A 14,810-nucleotide genomic window follows, 5' to 3' on the forward strand; every position below is an offset into this window, starting at 1 on the left:
AGTACTTTGTATACTAATGAATAGGTGATCAAGATATATATCCTTAAATCTAAGATGCCATTATTTTATGTGTCACTGAGAAAGATAAACCATCCAGTTAAACTGTGACATATCCTTGATTATAAGATATAGACCTAGGTCAGAGGTGTTTTTTTTTTTTTTTTTTTTTTTTTAAAGATTTTATTTATTTGAGACAGAGAGAGCACATGAGAGGGGGGAGGGTCAGAGGTAGAAGCAGGCTCCCTGCTCAGCGGGGAGTCTGCTTCTCCCTCTGACTCTCCCCCTCTCATGCTCTCTCTCTATCACTATCTCTCTCAATAAATAAATAAAAATCTTTAAAAAAAAAAAAAAGTACTTCTAGAGGTGCCTGGGTGGCTCAGTCGTTAAGTGTCTGCCTTCAGCTCAGGTCATGATCCCAGGGTCCTGGGATCAAGCCCCGTGTTGGGCACCCTGCTCAGCGGGAAGCCTGCTTCTCCCTCTCCCACTCCCCCTGCTTGTGTTCCCTCTCTCACCGTGTCTCTCTCTGTCAAATAAAATCTTTTTAAAAAAAATAAAAGTACTTCTTAAAATCAATGATGAAAGACATTTTAAAAAGCACGTGTCTATTTTTTTTTAAGTATTTTGTTGGTATAGACTGAAAACAAATCTAAAAGAATATTCATGTCTTTTTTTTTTTTTTAAGATTTTTATTTATTTATTTGACAGAGAGAGCCATAGCGAGAGTAGGAACACAAGCAGGGGGAGTGGGAGAGGGAGAAGCAGGCTTCCCGCAGAGCAGGGAGCCCGATGTGGGACTCGATCCCAGGATCCTGGGATCATGACCTGAGCCGAAGGCAGACGCTTAACGATGAGCCACCCAGGCGCCCCGAATATTCATATGTCTTATTCACCATGGTATTCTTGCACATAGTAGGCACTTAATAAATATTTATGAATTTTTAAGTTGTACATTTCTAGAATGTTTTATTTCATTTACAGCTAGCATATATTGCATTTGTATGCAGAAAAAAAAATGGAAAAATTTACAGTGACTCTTGTAGCAATGGGTAGAAATGACTCATTTCTTTAGGGCAGATTTGGAAATTTACTTTGTTATAATTGTTTGAAAAACATTTCTCATCATCCCATTGTATCATTTTACAGTTGTTAGATACCATCCCAAAACAAAAAATAGCATCTTTCTCTTTGTAACTACTTTGCAATGCCCACATTGCTTACATACTATATATTAACATATATGGACTGCCTGGGTTTATATCTCAGCCCTACTACCTCTAGATATGTAATCTTGGGAAAATGATCAGTTTCAGTGTCCTGATTTGTAAATAGGAATAATGGTATATCAACCACATAAAGTTTGAGAATTAAGTAAGATTATACTTCATACCTGGTAAGCATTCAGTACATGTAGCCATTATTTTTTTTTTTTTTAAAGATTTTATTTATTTATTTGAGAGAGAGAGAATGAGAGACAGAGAGCATGAGAGGGAGGAGGATCAGAGGGAGAAGCAGACTCCCTGCCGAGCAGGGAGCCCGATGCGGGACTTGATCTCGGGACTCCAGGATCATGACCCGAGCCGAAGGCAGTCGCTTAACCGACTGAGCCACCCAGGCGCCCCATGTAGCCATTATTTTGATGGTATTGATCCTAAAGTTGACTTATTATTATCCAATTCTTGAATACTTTGGAAGTTTAGAAAAGGGAAAAAAATGGATGTATCGCATGTTTGGGACTGATGAAAGAAGGGTTTGATTTTTGTGGGGATTTTTTTGGTTTATAGTATGCATATTATACAAGTAGAATATCTATGCAATATCTTCACTGTTCTTATTTCCAAGTATTGTATGACCTTATCTTTGTTTTCTGTTTTAGGTCGAGACTTCATAACTCTTGAGAAGCAACCTTCTGTGCTAAGTAAGTGGTTGGTTGTCTGTTCTTTTATCAGTCAAGTAATTCTGACTTTGTCAAATTTGGATTTGAATAGGGTTTCAAGTTATTTTACCCTCTTTGCCTTTTAATCCCACCACACATTGGCACCAAATGTGTAATTATTCTGTGATGTGGAAATGTGTTTAGGACTATTTTACCTAAAGTAACTTATTTACAAGAATAAGTGGTTGGGCGCCTGGGTGGCTCAAATGGTTGGGTGTCTGCCTTTGGCTCCGGTCGTGATCCCGGGGTCCTGGGATCGAGGCCCGCATCAGGCTCCTGGCTCAGCGGGGAGCCTGCTTCTCCCTCTCCCTCTGCCTCTCTCCCTGTTCATGCTCTCTCTCTCTCTCGCTCTCTCTCTCTTATCTCTGTGTCTCGAGTGAATAAATAAAATCTTTAAAAAAAAAAAAAAAGGTTAACTTTTTTCTTCTTAATATTGAAATCAAGTTCAAATATTATTGAATTCAGTCATTCTCAGACCAGAACAAAGGACTTGTACATAGTTTTGTCTATTAGATGATTATATATTTATTTGCTGCCTATTTTGCTGTAAGTAGTGGTTCATCCTTCACTGGTATGATCCTTTAACATTATCTTTTACTTCTGAACCTGTTGCTTTTGTTGTTTTCCTCCCCAAATTTGTTTTGCCTTTCTGATAAATTTACCTTGTAAATTTGTATGGTATACATTTTCAAAGTATGTGAAATGATATTTTGATATATGTATTTGCTTCAGGCTCGGGATATCAAAAAAAACCTCAGGAATGGTTTGAACAAACCACAAGAACAAGGGCTAGGATGCAAAGTAAGTTGATAAATCTCTACCTATTATTGAAGTAATTTTAAGTTTATTTGCTGTTTTTCTTTATTGTTCAACATACAAAAATATTTAGTTCTTCAGATAGACATTTAGACTGTAATTTCATTAATAAAGAACAGCTATGATTACTAGTTATTTCCATCTGCTTGGAGGAGCAGGAGATGGTCTGGATGTAAAGTGTAAATAGTGGTGTGAGAAAGCCTGCGGATGATGGGTCTAGACTTAACAAATTGTCAGCTCTATCTAGCAGCAGTCCAATCTGTACATGATCATGAAATTCTACTCTCTTGACAGCACCTGTTTTTTATTTGTAGCAGATTTTGTTTACTTTTTTTAAATAACCACTTAGAGTAACTCTGCCTGCCCATTATATTAAGCAATAAAGGTTGAACCCTACAAGTAGTATATTCATGTTTAGGTTTAGGATTGATTAAATGTCACAGAATTTGAGAAATACCATAGATAGATGTGATGAAATAATAATGCTTTGAATTCAGTGTCTGTCATAATTTCTGTAGTTGTGGATTTAATGTGGATTAAATCTTGACTGTGTAAAAAAAAAAAAAACTAAGTCACCCTTAACCTTTTATCCCTTCTTTATTCATCTAACCACAATAAATCTCAAAGTCATTAGGTACTCCCTTACTTTTATTTAGATAATATAAAAATCCCCATCACATATCTCTTGCTCAAGAAATGACTAACTATAGGGGGGCGCCTGGCTGGCTCAGTCGGTAGAGTGTGTGACTCTTGATCTCGGGGTTGTGAGATCAAGCCCCATGTTGGATGTAGAGATTACTTAAAAATAAAACTTAACAAAAAAAGAAAAGAAAAGGAAATGATGAACTGTAATAGGACAAGATTACCTTGTGGTAAACGAACCTCTGTGGCTTTGTTTTTCCATCAGCAAAGTAGTGATGGTCACAATTCATTCTTTCCCACTAGTGAAGTTTTATCCCACATGTGAGTTCTTCAGCTGTCTAAAACTGAAATAACATTCTGTCCTTGCTTTATTGTTGACTGTCATTCCTTATTGTTGTATGTACCTTGCTATCAGAAAACCATTTCTTCTTACAGTTTGCTCTTTCTGACATATTATAATTAGGAAGGCAAATATTCATTATTTAGCTTACTAGGGTTGTGTTTATAGCAAGTATCAAAAATTAAAACCTATGGGGCACCTAAGTGGCTCGTTAAGTGTCTGACTGTTCGGCTCGGGTCATGATCTCAGGGTGTGAGATCAAGCCCCATGTCAGGTTCCATGCTGGGTGTGGAGCCTGCTTCTCTCTCTCCCTCTGCTCCTCCCCGCCCCCTCTCTCTCCCTCCCTCTCTCTCTTTCTCTAAAAAATACTGAGCATCTTTTCATGTGTCTGTTTGCCGTCTGTGTGTCTTCTTTTTAGAAATATCTAGGTCAGGGGCGCCTGGGTGCCTCAATTGGTTAGGCGGCTGCCTTCGGCTCAGGTCATGATCCTGGAGTCCCGGGATCGAGTCCCACATCGGGCTCCCTGCTCAGCAGGGAGTCTGCTTCTCCCTCTGACCATCTCCCCTCTCATGCTCTCTCTATCTCATTCTCTCTCTCAAATAAATAAATAAAATCTTAAAAAAAAAAAATATCTAGGTCATGTCTCCCATTTTTAGTTGGATTATTTGTTTTTGTGTGTTGAGTTGTAGAAGTTCTTTCTCTATTTTGGGTACTAATCCTTTATCAAATATGTCATTTGCAAATATTTTCCTTTATTCTGTCTTTTAGTTTGTCTTTTAGTTTGTTAATGATTTCCTTTGCTGTGCGGAAGCTTTTTATTTTGGTGGAGTCCCAATAATTTATTTTTGCTTTTGTTTCCCTTGCCTCAGGAGACCTATCTAGAAAAAATGTTGCTACGGCCGATGTCAGAGACGTTACTGCCTGTGCTCTTTCTTAGGATTTTTATGGTGTCAGCTCTTACATTTAGGTCCTTAATTCATTTTGAACTTATTTTTGTATATGGTAAGAAAGTGGTCCAGTTTTATTCTTTTGCATGTAGCTGTCCAGTTTTCCCAACACTTGTTTGTTGAAGAGACTTTTTCCCATTGCATATTCTTGCCTCCTTTGTCGAAGATTGACTATATAATCATGAGTTTATTTCCAGGCTCTTTATTCTGTTCTGTTGATCTATGTCTGTTTTTGTGTCAGTACCATACTGTTTTGATTACTATAGCTTTTTAGTATATCTTGAAATCTAAGATCCATATCTTGAAACCCTTCATCCCCTACCTTTTTTGCTATAATCATGATCTCTTTCATGATCTCTTTGATTGGCTGTTTTGTAAATCCTGTGAGGTCATACACATCTGGACACAGTTTTCTCCAGCAGGAATTATTGTTTTGTGTTTGATGGCTCTTTCTGTAACAACTATGGCATTGTTAAAGTATGTACTACCATTAATTTTATGCAATTATTGGGCGCCTGGGTGGCTCAGTCGGTTGAGCGACTGCCTTTGGCTCAGGTCATGATCCTGGAGTCCCTGGATCGAGTCCCGCATCGGGCTCCCTGCTCGGCAGGGAATCTGCTTCTCCCTCTGACCCTCCTCCCTCTCATGCTCTCTGTCTCATTCTCTCTGTCTCAAATAAATAAATAAAATCTTTAAAAAAGAAAAAAATTTTATGCAATTATTATTTAATACTGCATCTTTATGTTTGTTTACATTTCTTTCAGCTGCGAATGGCACCATGTACAGTCTGTGTGTAAACTCTGATAAATTTTAACTTTTTGTAGTTTGTGTGTATTTTATGGTAGCAAATGATAAAATAGTATCTACATATATTTTATGCATTCATGAAATATCTTTTTCTTAATATTTTAAAATATTTCTAGGCTATGCAATTCGACTGAGTTTTTTCAAATTGTTGCAAATCTTAAAAAATTTTCCAATGTATTTATTTTTAAAAATTCACATATAGGGGCGCCTGGTGGCTCAGTCAGTTAAGCATTGCCTTGGGCTCAGGTCATGATCCCAGGGTCCTGGGATCGAGCCCCACATTGGGCTCCCTACTCAGCAGGGAGCCTGCTTCTCCCTCTGCTCCCTGCTTGTGCTCTCTGTTGCTGTCTCTCTCTTTCAAATAAATAAATAAAATCTTTTTAAAAAAAAATCCACATATAAGTGGACCTGCACAGTTCAAACCTATATTGTTCAAGGATTAACTGTATATGCCACATTTTTTTATCCATTCGTCCATTACTGGACATTTAGGTTGCTTCCATGTCTTGGCTATTGCAGTGAACATGGGCACATGGATATCTCTTCAAGATCTTAATTTCATTTCCTTTGGGTATATATCCAAAATTGGGATTGCTGGATCATATGGTAGTTTCATTCTTCAGTTTCTGAGGAGCCTTCATACTCTTTTCCATAGTGGCTATAGCAATTTAAATTCCTACCTACAGTGTACAAGGGTTCCCTTTTCTCTACATCCTCTGTACATACCTTGCTCTGGTTTTTTGGATAATAGCCATCTTAAGAGGTGTGAGGTGAATCTTACTATGATTTTGATCATGTAGCTCATCATGTTTTTTAAGTGTGCTATAATCCCATGGTCTATTTTTGCTTTTGTTGCCTGTGTTTTTGGTGTCATATATGGGAAATCATTGCCAAGACCAATATCAGGAAGCTTTTTCCCTGTTTTTTTTTCTGGGAGTTTTTTGGTTTGGGTTCTTTTTTTTTTTTTTTTTTTTTTTTAGTTTTATTTATTTAAGTAATCTCCACACCCAACATGGGGCTCGAACTCACGACCCCAAAATCAATTGTCACATCCTCCTCAACTGAGCCATCAAGGCGCCCCCTATACTTTTGGTTCTTATGTTTAAGTCTTTAATCCATTTTGATTTTTTGTGTATGGTGTGAGTCCAATTTCATTTTTTTGCTTGTGGATATCCAGTTTTCCCAGCACCATTTATTCAGGATACTGTCCTTTCCCCATTGTTTTTTCTTGTTAGAGATCAGCTGACCGTATCTGCATGGATTTATTTCTGAGCTCTGTTCTCTTCTCTTGGTCTCTGTGTCTTTTTTTATGCCAGTACCATACTGTTTTGATTACTCTAGCTTTATAAAGTATTTTGAAGTCAGGAAGTGTGATGCCCCCAGCTTTGTTCTTCTTATTCAAAATTTCTTTGACTATTTGGAATCTTATGGAATCTGTGTTTCCATACAAATTTTAGGATTGTTTTCTATTTCTGTAAAAAATGCCATTGGAGTTTTGATTGGGATTGTACTGAATCTGTAGATGGCTTTGGGTAGTATAGACATTATAAGAATATTAATTCTCCAGTCCACGAATGTGGGTATCTTTCCATTTAGTTGTGTCTGGTTTAATTTTTTATTGGTGTTTTATAGTTTTCAGTGTACAAGTCTTTCACCTCCTTGGTTAAGTTTATTCCTAAATATCTTATTCTTTTTGATACTATTGTAAATGGGATTATTTTCTTAATTTAATTTTAAAATTTAAAATGTTTTCTGAGTTATGTAAATATTACATTTGTTACATAATAACTATAACTAATGTTATATGATAAGTATAGTATATATTATTATAGTTATATATTGTAGTTAGGTGTTGTATAAAAAATTACCTCATTTGATCTTTTTATATAATAATTACCATATTATAGGGCACCTGGGTGGCTCAGTTGGTTAAGCGACTGCCTTCGGCTCAGGTCATGATCCTGGAGTCCCGGGATCGAGTCCCGCATCGGGCTCTCTGCTCGGCGGGGAGTCTGCTTCTCCCTCTGACCCTCCTCCCTCTCATGCTCTCTGTCTCTCATTCTCTCTCTCTCAAATAAATAAATAAAATCTTAAAAAAAAAAAAATTACCATATTATAGTTTTATATTATTATAGTTATGTATTATTATAATATCATATATTATTTCATTTGATCTTTGCAACCATAGAGTAAAGTGTTCAAGATAAACATCATTTGATGGAATTTGTTTTAGTAATATACATGTTAACTTTGGTGACCTAACTTAGAAGTTTCTAAATAATGTAATTTCCTAGGCTAAAGCAGTAATTGTAAAACAATATGCCTTTAGAATGAAGGTTGATGTCATTTTGTTTCATTTGAGGGTTTTTTTGTCACATGACCAAAAATAAGACTATTTTTATATCTTAGCAGTGCTAATTTTATACCTCTAGTTTAGTCCAGTGTTTCTCAAATGAAAGCTCTTGCTAAACACCAGGAAGGTCATTTATAGATACATAAGTTATAAAACTCCAGGCAAATAATAGATGGCAGAATTGGTAAAAGTAGGTCATACGAATTAGTAATTCAGCCTCTCCACCTTCTGAACCCTGTCCTTCTATTTTCTTCTTTCTTTTATAGTAAAATCTGTGGTCATGCCAAGAAGGATGGAGGGGAAAAGTAAAGAGTTGGGATAGTTTTTGTTTGCTAAAATAATGATAGAAATAGAGACTTGGTGGATTCATGAGAGAAAATTATTTTTGAAATCTGTGGTTTAACCACAAACCTAAATAAAACAGAATTGTCTATTAATAAAAATGGTGAAGAGTTTTTAATATAATTTAAAAAATATTACTGATATTTGAAATGATCAGAGGGCACCAGAGTAAATATTTGTATCAGTCTGAGGTAGAGAATAGGATTGCATTTTACCTTAAAACCCCTTAGCCAGGTAGCTCCGTAATTCATAATCCATATTTTGTCCTTTTTTCCCTCTTACAGCATCATCACCAAGCAAGAGTTCAATATATGGCAGTTTTTCCGATGGTATAACATGTTTTCTTTTCTTTTAGTTGTGCTTACTTTCTTCTCTTAACTTTGTGCCGTAAGTTTCACTAGTTCCATTAAATAATTTGGGTCAAATACTTTAAGGCTTTCTCACAAAACAAATGTATTAAGAGTATGCTTTATACTAGACCCCATGGCATGCTGTGAATAATTATGAAAGAAATAACTCTTAAGTCTCAAGGAGCTGTCAGTCTAATGGGCACTTAGATCTTTTACTTTTTCTTCTATTTCTGGCTGATTTCTGCCTTATATTCTCTTGGTGGAATTTGTATTTTCTTTCTCTGTTGGAAATACTTAAATTATGAACCATAAATTGATAGTCTTTATTACTCCTATCATTAGATGACAGCAGTCAGAAATCAGAGCTTGGAAACTGGTCTCCATCAACCTCCAGCCAACGTAAGTTTGTTCAGTTTTTATTAAGTGAGTTTCTAAAATTGGTCATTCATAATTGTTTTAAATTTTTTTGACCACAAATAAACAATGCTATTTGAAAAATTGTATTTTAAGCACTTAAGAGGAAAAAGTATATATTTTACTAGCAGTGAAATTCTTTAAGGACAAACTGTATGAAACAACATCTGGTTTTCCCCTTCACTTAATTAGCCATAAGACCAAAAGTAAAAGTTAATAAGCAGAACTACTAATACCAATAACCAGGTGAACCTTGCTGAGTCAAAAGAAAGATGGCACATAGCATGATGTAATATGTTTACTGTGGGTTTTAGAGTCCACAGACCTGTATTTAGATTAGATTGGACCACTTAACCTTCTGTTACAGCCTTGCAGGAAGCTTTTTTAATTCTCTAAGCCTGTTTATTATCCCAAATGAGTACTAAGAAAATAACTTCACAGTAACTCTCACTTTGGTCTCAATACCACTTTCTACTAGCAAAATTAGTACCTAAAAGAGCATTGTTGTTTTTTTTTTTTTAATATGGGCTATACCTATCCATGTTTACCTAGAAATTAAAATTGAAACATTTTAAAAATACCTATTTATTTTTTAAAAATTTAGTAAGAATAGTGACAAATTGCTTATATTTTCTAGTCTCTTTAATGTCTGGCTTAATAAAATAGAGCTGGATTCTCATCTGCTTCTGTATTCAATCTGTTACAATATATTGTTTTGGTTGTAGTATATACAAAAATCCAGCTTTATACAGATAATATAGATTTTTTTAATAGTCTAAAGATAATTTTGGATATTCTCTTTTGATACTGTCCAAAACTCAACAAGTTACTTAAAATGTGAGATCTGAAACCAAATTAATGAACTTTTTTGTTCTATTACATTCAAATCCATTGGGGTCTTTCTTGTACTTTGAATGGAATATCATGCACTGATCATTTGGAAAATAAAGGTTCACTAAGTTATGTAGATCTTCCAAATTTTGACACATTTCTAATACAGTATAAAAAGATCACATTTGTTAATATCACCACTAATCTCAAGACAAAAAGTCTTTAAGGATTCAGGAGCTTTCAAGCTTATAGTGGCAGATACAGTATTTCCACAATCCTAATTTTCACTTTAAACCATGAATTTTATAATTGGCAACAAATATTGTCAGTTGTTTTCCTAGAAACACAGACTCACTTTGTTCATTTTCAAGAAAATGTCTGCCAAATACTCAAGTCTAACCATAGTTTGTCACTTGTTCTTAAAAGTACTAGTTCAGCTCAACTGAGTTGCACAAAATTCCTTTCCTTGAGAAAACTGTACTGTGCTAGGTATCAGAAGTGCTATATGTATATTTCTCAGTTCTTCATATACTCTATTGGATTTGTACTCAAGGGTTGAATTTTAATAAGGTGAATAATTTTAACTGCTTTATGCAACAGTTTCACTAGTAGCCTTAAATGCATGGCTGTGAATACAAAGACTACATTAGCACTGCCCTGTGGTCCATGCTAAGGTATCATTTATTTTTCCCACTGTGACTTTGCACCATCAATGCAAATGTCAACATGCTGGGAAAAGTTAGATAACATCCTAGTGTTTGGAGACTAGCTTTAACCTCAAGGACCCTCTTGGAAGGATCCTGAGGTACCCAGCAATTACACTTTGAGAACTATTGCTCTAAAAGGTCCATAGTACAAATAAAATAGAAGGTGTAAAAGTATTATTGTTGCTATCCTATTAAATGAAGTGGTATGTGACAACGTGCTTATAAACTGAAAAGCACTAGGTAAATGTAAATTGGTATCATTATTGCCAGTAATATTAGGGATGAAATGCATACTCAATTTTACTGGTATTAACTTGCATTCCACAAAAGGTGGGCATCAGTGCAATTAAAGGGAAAGCTAGCTATTATAATATATGGAAGATGTCCAACTTACAGTGCATCCTTTTTCAATCCCTTTACATACTTCAGAAACATTCCACCTTGGATAATAAGCTGTATGAATTCTGAGTGTCTAAATTTAAAAATATTTTATCAAGTGACTTTTATTGTTGTTTGCCTCCCAAATATTAACAGTAGTAATAATAGTTTTGCTTTATAAATTATATTATTTCTGACTTGCTTATGCCACTTCATATCTTTGAATTCTACTTTTTCCTCTAAGGCTTTTTATCATTTTGACATTGAAGAGACACATGCATACTTATAATACACCTAAAACCTATGGGTGTGAGATTTTCTTAAATACATGTGATGAACATTTCTTTAAGAAAGTAAATTACCAGCTCCATTCTTTAAATTCCTTCCTCTTTTATCTAATGTTTGTGAAGATTAATACTGATTTTAAAAGTCACTTGTCCTTGAATCTAAGAAAATGGTATTTGAATCTGTCTTTTTTTTTTTTTTTTTTGTCCTGAGCAGAAGTGACTGGACAACCCAAAAGTGCATCTTTTATCAAGATATGGTGGTGGCTATCTATTCTCATAGTTTCATTGGCTGTTGGGAGTTTTTTGTTCCCTCGTAATCCTGAGGTAGAAACCACTGCTGTTCAAGAGTTCCAGAACCAGATGAGACAACTAATGACTAAGTATCAAGGTCAAGATGAGAAGCTGTGGAAAAGGAGCCTTACATTCCTGGAAAAACATCTTAATAGCTCCCAACCTCGGCCTCAGCCTGCTATCTTGCTGCTCGCCGCTGCTCGGGATGCTGAAGAAGTGCTCAGGTGTCTGAGTGAACAAATTGCTGACGCCTACTCTTCTTTCCGGAGCGTCCGTGCCATCCGGATTGATGGGGCAGGCAAAGCTACTCAAGACAGCGATATTGTCAAACAAGAGGTAGATTGGGAACTGAGCAATGGATTCAAGAATGGCCAGAATGCTGCTGTGGTACACCGCTTTGAGTCCCTGCCTGCAGGCTCTACTTTGATCTTCTATAAATATTGTGACCATGAAAATGCAGCCTTCAAAGACGTAGCCTTAGTCCTGACTGTCTTGTTGGAGGAAGAGACACTGGGAACCAGTCTAGGCCTAAAGGAAATTGAAGAAAAAGTGAGAGATTTCCTCAAAGTCAAGTTCATCAACTCTGACACACCCAACTCCAGCAAACATATGGACCCAGACAAATTGAGCGGGCTCTGGAGCCGTATTTCTCACTTGGTCCTGCCTGTCCAACCTGAAAATGCCCTGAAAAGTGGCATCTGCTTATAAAGGGTGACAGACGACAAAATCATGTCTCAAGTTCTGAGAATTTTTCAGACTTTCTAGCCAGAGACGGGATTCAGAGCTCTTTTTGAAAGAACTGGTTTCTTTTTAAAGGAAATTAAGTTCTTATCTAAACATAGAACATCTAAATCATTTATTCAACCTAAGTATCTGTTACTTGAGAGAATCCTTTCCCTGTTTCCACTGAGATCTGTGTTAATGATCTCTGAGGAGTATAAATTATATGCAGTCCCATAGAGGATCTGTTTAGATTCGGGGTTGAAACATTATTGCTATGGTATGACCAGACCAGGTTGGGGGGGATTGGGCTCCTTCCTATGAATCCTCTCAATTTTTTAAGTTAGATTTTTCACAGAGTTTGCTATTAGTAAGGCAGCTCTCTAAATGCAACTGTGGGTTTTCCCATTTTGTTCTCTTTTACATCATTTAGGTGCGAGTTCCTTAGTCAGCTTCCCCTCATAGGAATAAGAGTAATGAAAGGTCACCTGAGTGTGTGTTTGGATTTTTTTTTCCTTTGTTTTTGGAGGGCGGGAGAAGGGGGCTAGGGAAAAGAGAAATTGTGGAATAAGGAAGGAAAGGGAGAAAAAAAGTCTTCAAGATGAAATTTAAAATAAGCCACTGAGACTTAGGTCACTCAGGCATAGCCATATGAACTCCATTCTCAGTGAATTCTGTTGGGGTTTGTTTTTCACATGTCCTTTTTTTCCTTTAAGAAATTTTTGGTCCTCCCAAGGATTTTGAAGCATGTATATTACAAGGTTTAGCGTATTTGTTCATTTGACTCTGAAGGGTGTGGTCAATTCAGAGCATTTTATTTTGGACATATCCTGAAGCCTTTGTTTTGAATTCAGAAAATATAGTTGCAGGAATTGGTAAACCATCAGTCAGCCAGGACTGTCTGTCCTGGACTGTCGAAGAAGGATTTGGTTTTCTGCGTGCAGTCTTAAGTCCTTTAATGACACTCTTATGACAAATGTAAAGATTTACTATGCACGAGATAAATTTTATTAAGAGTGCCTCAAGCCAAAAGGAAATGAACTTGACCATATGTGAAGAATGTTGAAATGTACTATTGTGCATTCCTGTACTACTGTTGGATTTCAGGTGTCACTTTGCTTCTGTAACTGAGCTTTCTCAAAATCTGTTGCCTGCGTTGTTTTCCTTAAAATCTTAAGATTCCGGATCTACCATGTTTTGTTTTTAAATGAAAATACTGTTTTTAGAATAAGAGAGGCAGTCATTGGCTTTACGATTTACCTTTTGAGGATCCCATGCCTGGTAGTGGAGTGTGGTCTGGTTTCTTCCAACTAGAACAACCACTGTTCATAAATTTATACCCTTTATTGAAATTTGCTCCTGACTGTCACAAGTCAGGCCATCTGATTTATAGAGGATTCTAAAACAAGAGTTTTTGAAAAGGCTTATTTTATACACATATATTATATGGAGAAACAAATGTTTTTATTAAATGTTTCGCTGACCAAAATAATTTTAAAGAAATTAATGTTACTTATATCTTTCAGGAAAAAATAATTGTAGCAGCTGATCTGTAAATGACTTTAGAAGCTATTTTAGTAATTTAAATAAATTTACTTTCTTGATTTGTACTCTGTGTTATAAACTTAATGATTCATAAACCTTTTTTTTTTCCAGTTAATCCTAGCGTTTTCTTTACACTTAAACAATTTTAGTAACTTCTGCTAAGAGAAAAAAAGGCCAAAGGACTGGAGCCATTGACAAATACATTGTTTAAAAATATAATCACCATGGTTTTCTGTTTCATGCTGGTATTTGAATTACCACTATATTGGAATTAACTTAGGTTTTCCTGACTTGGCAAAAGTATCTACAGCAGTGTTTCTCAAATTTTTCCTTCTCACCTTGCTAAAGAGCCTTTTTAGATAATTTTTTTACTAATTGTCTACCCCCTTGAAATTCTAATACCACACATATACTATATATCTGTTTATGGATTATATTTTTGTCCTTTATACATAAGAAGAGTAAGATTTTTTGCCCTCCAAGAACCAGTATTTGTTGCCACTGAGAATGCATGCTCAAGAACATCTATCTATACTTAATTTATGTATGTATGTATGTATTTATGTACGTACTTATCTATTCATTAACTAGACTCCATGCCCAGCGTGGAGCCCAATGTCAGGCTTGAACTCAGAACCCTGAGATCAAGACCTGAGCTGAGATTAAGAATTGGACACTTAACTGACTGAGCCACCCAGGCACCCTGAGAACATCTGTATTTTTGATGCTGCCTAAAACATTCTATTTTCGGTTTATGTTATTACCCTTTTGGAAGGGAAAATTTAATAAGTCATCAGCTTGAAAATAGGAGCTAGGGTTTCTAGAAATCAGGCACATTGTGACTTTGGGTGGCAACACTGGCCCAGGGAAAACCACAACACAGTACTGGTCTTACAGATTTCTAGAAACTTAATTTGCTTCCCTTCCTTTAATGACTTTCTTATATTATCTTTAGGGAAGTTTTCTAAACCTCCAATTCTCAAAACAAAGGTTGGAAGTAAACTTGATTTTCATTCTATGAAGAGAACTGTACTTGTTTGCATAGTTCATGCCATTAGTTAATGCCTAAAGATACAAAATCCAGTTTCCCTTTGATCTTAGGTCTTT

The 14,810-nt window shown here is 35.8% G+C and overlaps 1 protein-coding gene across 3 annotated transcripts in view; it reads left to right on the forward strand.

Moving 5' to 3' along the window:
* Window positions 1–13,768, forward strand: part of TOR1AIP1 (torsin 1A interacting protein 1) — a 35,287-nt gene extending 21,519 nt beyond the window's left edge. For 2 of the 3 annotated variants that reach the window (XM_021682764.1, XM_044916380.1), the window contains 4 exons: window positions 1,874–1,915; window positions 2,666–2,734; window positions 8,873–8,929; window positions 11,362–13,768. In XM_021682764.1, the coding sequence (XP_021538439.1) occupies window positions 1,874–1,915; window positions 2,666–2,734; window positions 8,873–8,929; window positions 11,362–12,146 (953 nt within the window). In that variant the 3' untranslated portion in view covers window positions 12,147–13,768. Of the gene's footprint in view, window positions 1–1,873; window positions 1,916–2,665; window positions 2,735–8,464; window positions 8,510–8,872; window positions 8,930–11,361 lie in introns of all 3 variants that reach the window. The other variant, XM_021682763.1, reaches the window with a different exon arrangement.
* The last annotated feature ends 1,042 nt before the right edge of the window (window positions 13,769–14,810 follow it).

This window comes from Neomonachus schauinslandi, chromosome 6 (assembly GCF_002201575.2).
Source record: "Neomonachus schauinslandi chromosome 6, ASM220157v2, whole genome shotgun sequence".
NCBI lineage: Eukaryota > Metazoa > Chordata > Mammalia > Carnivora > Phocidae > Neomonachus > Neomonachus schauinslandi.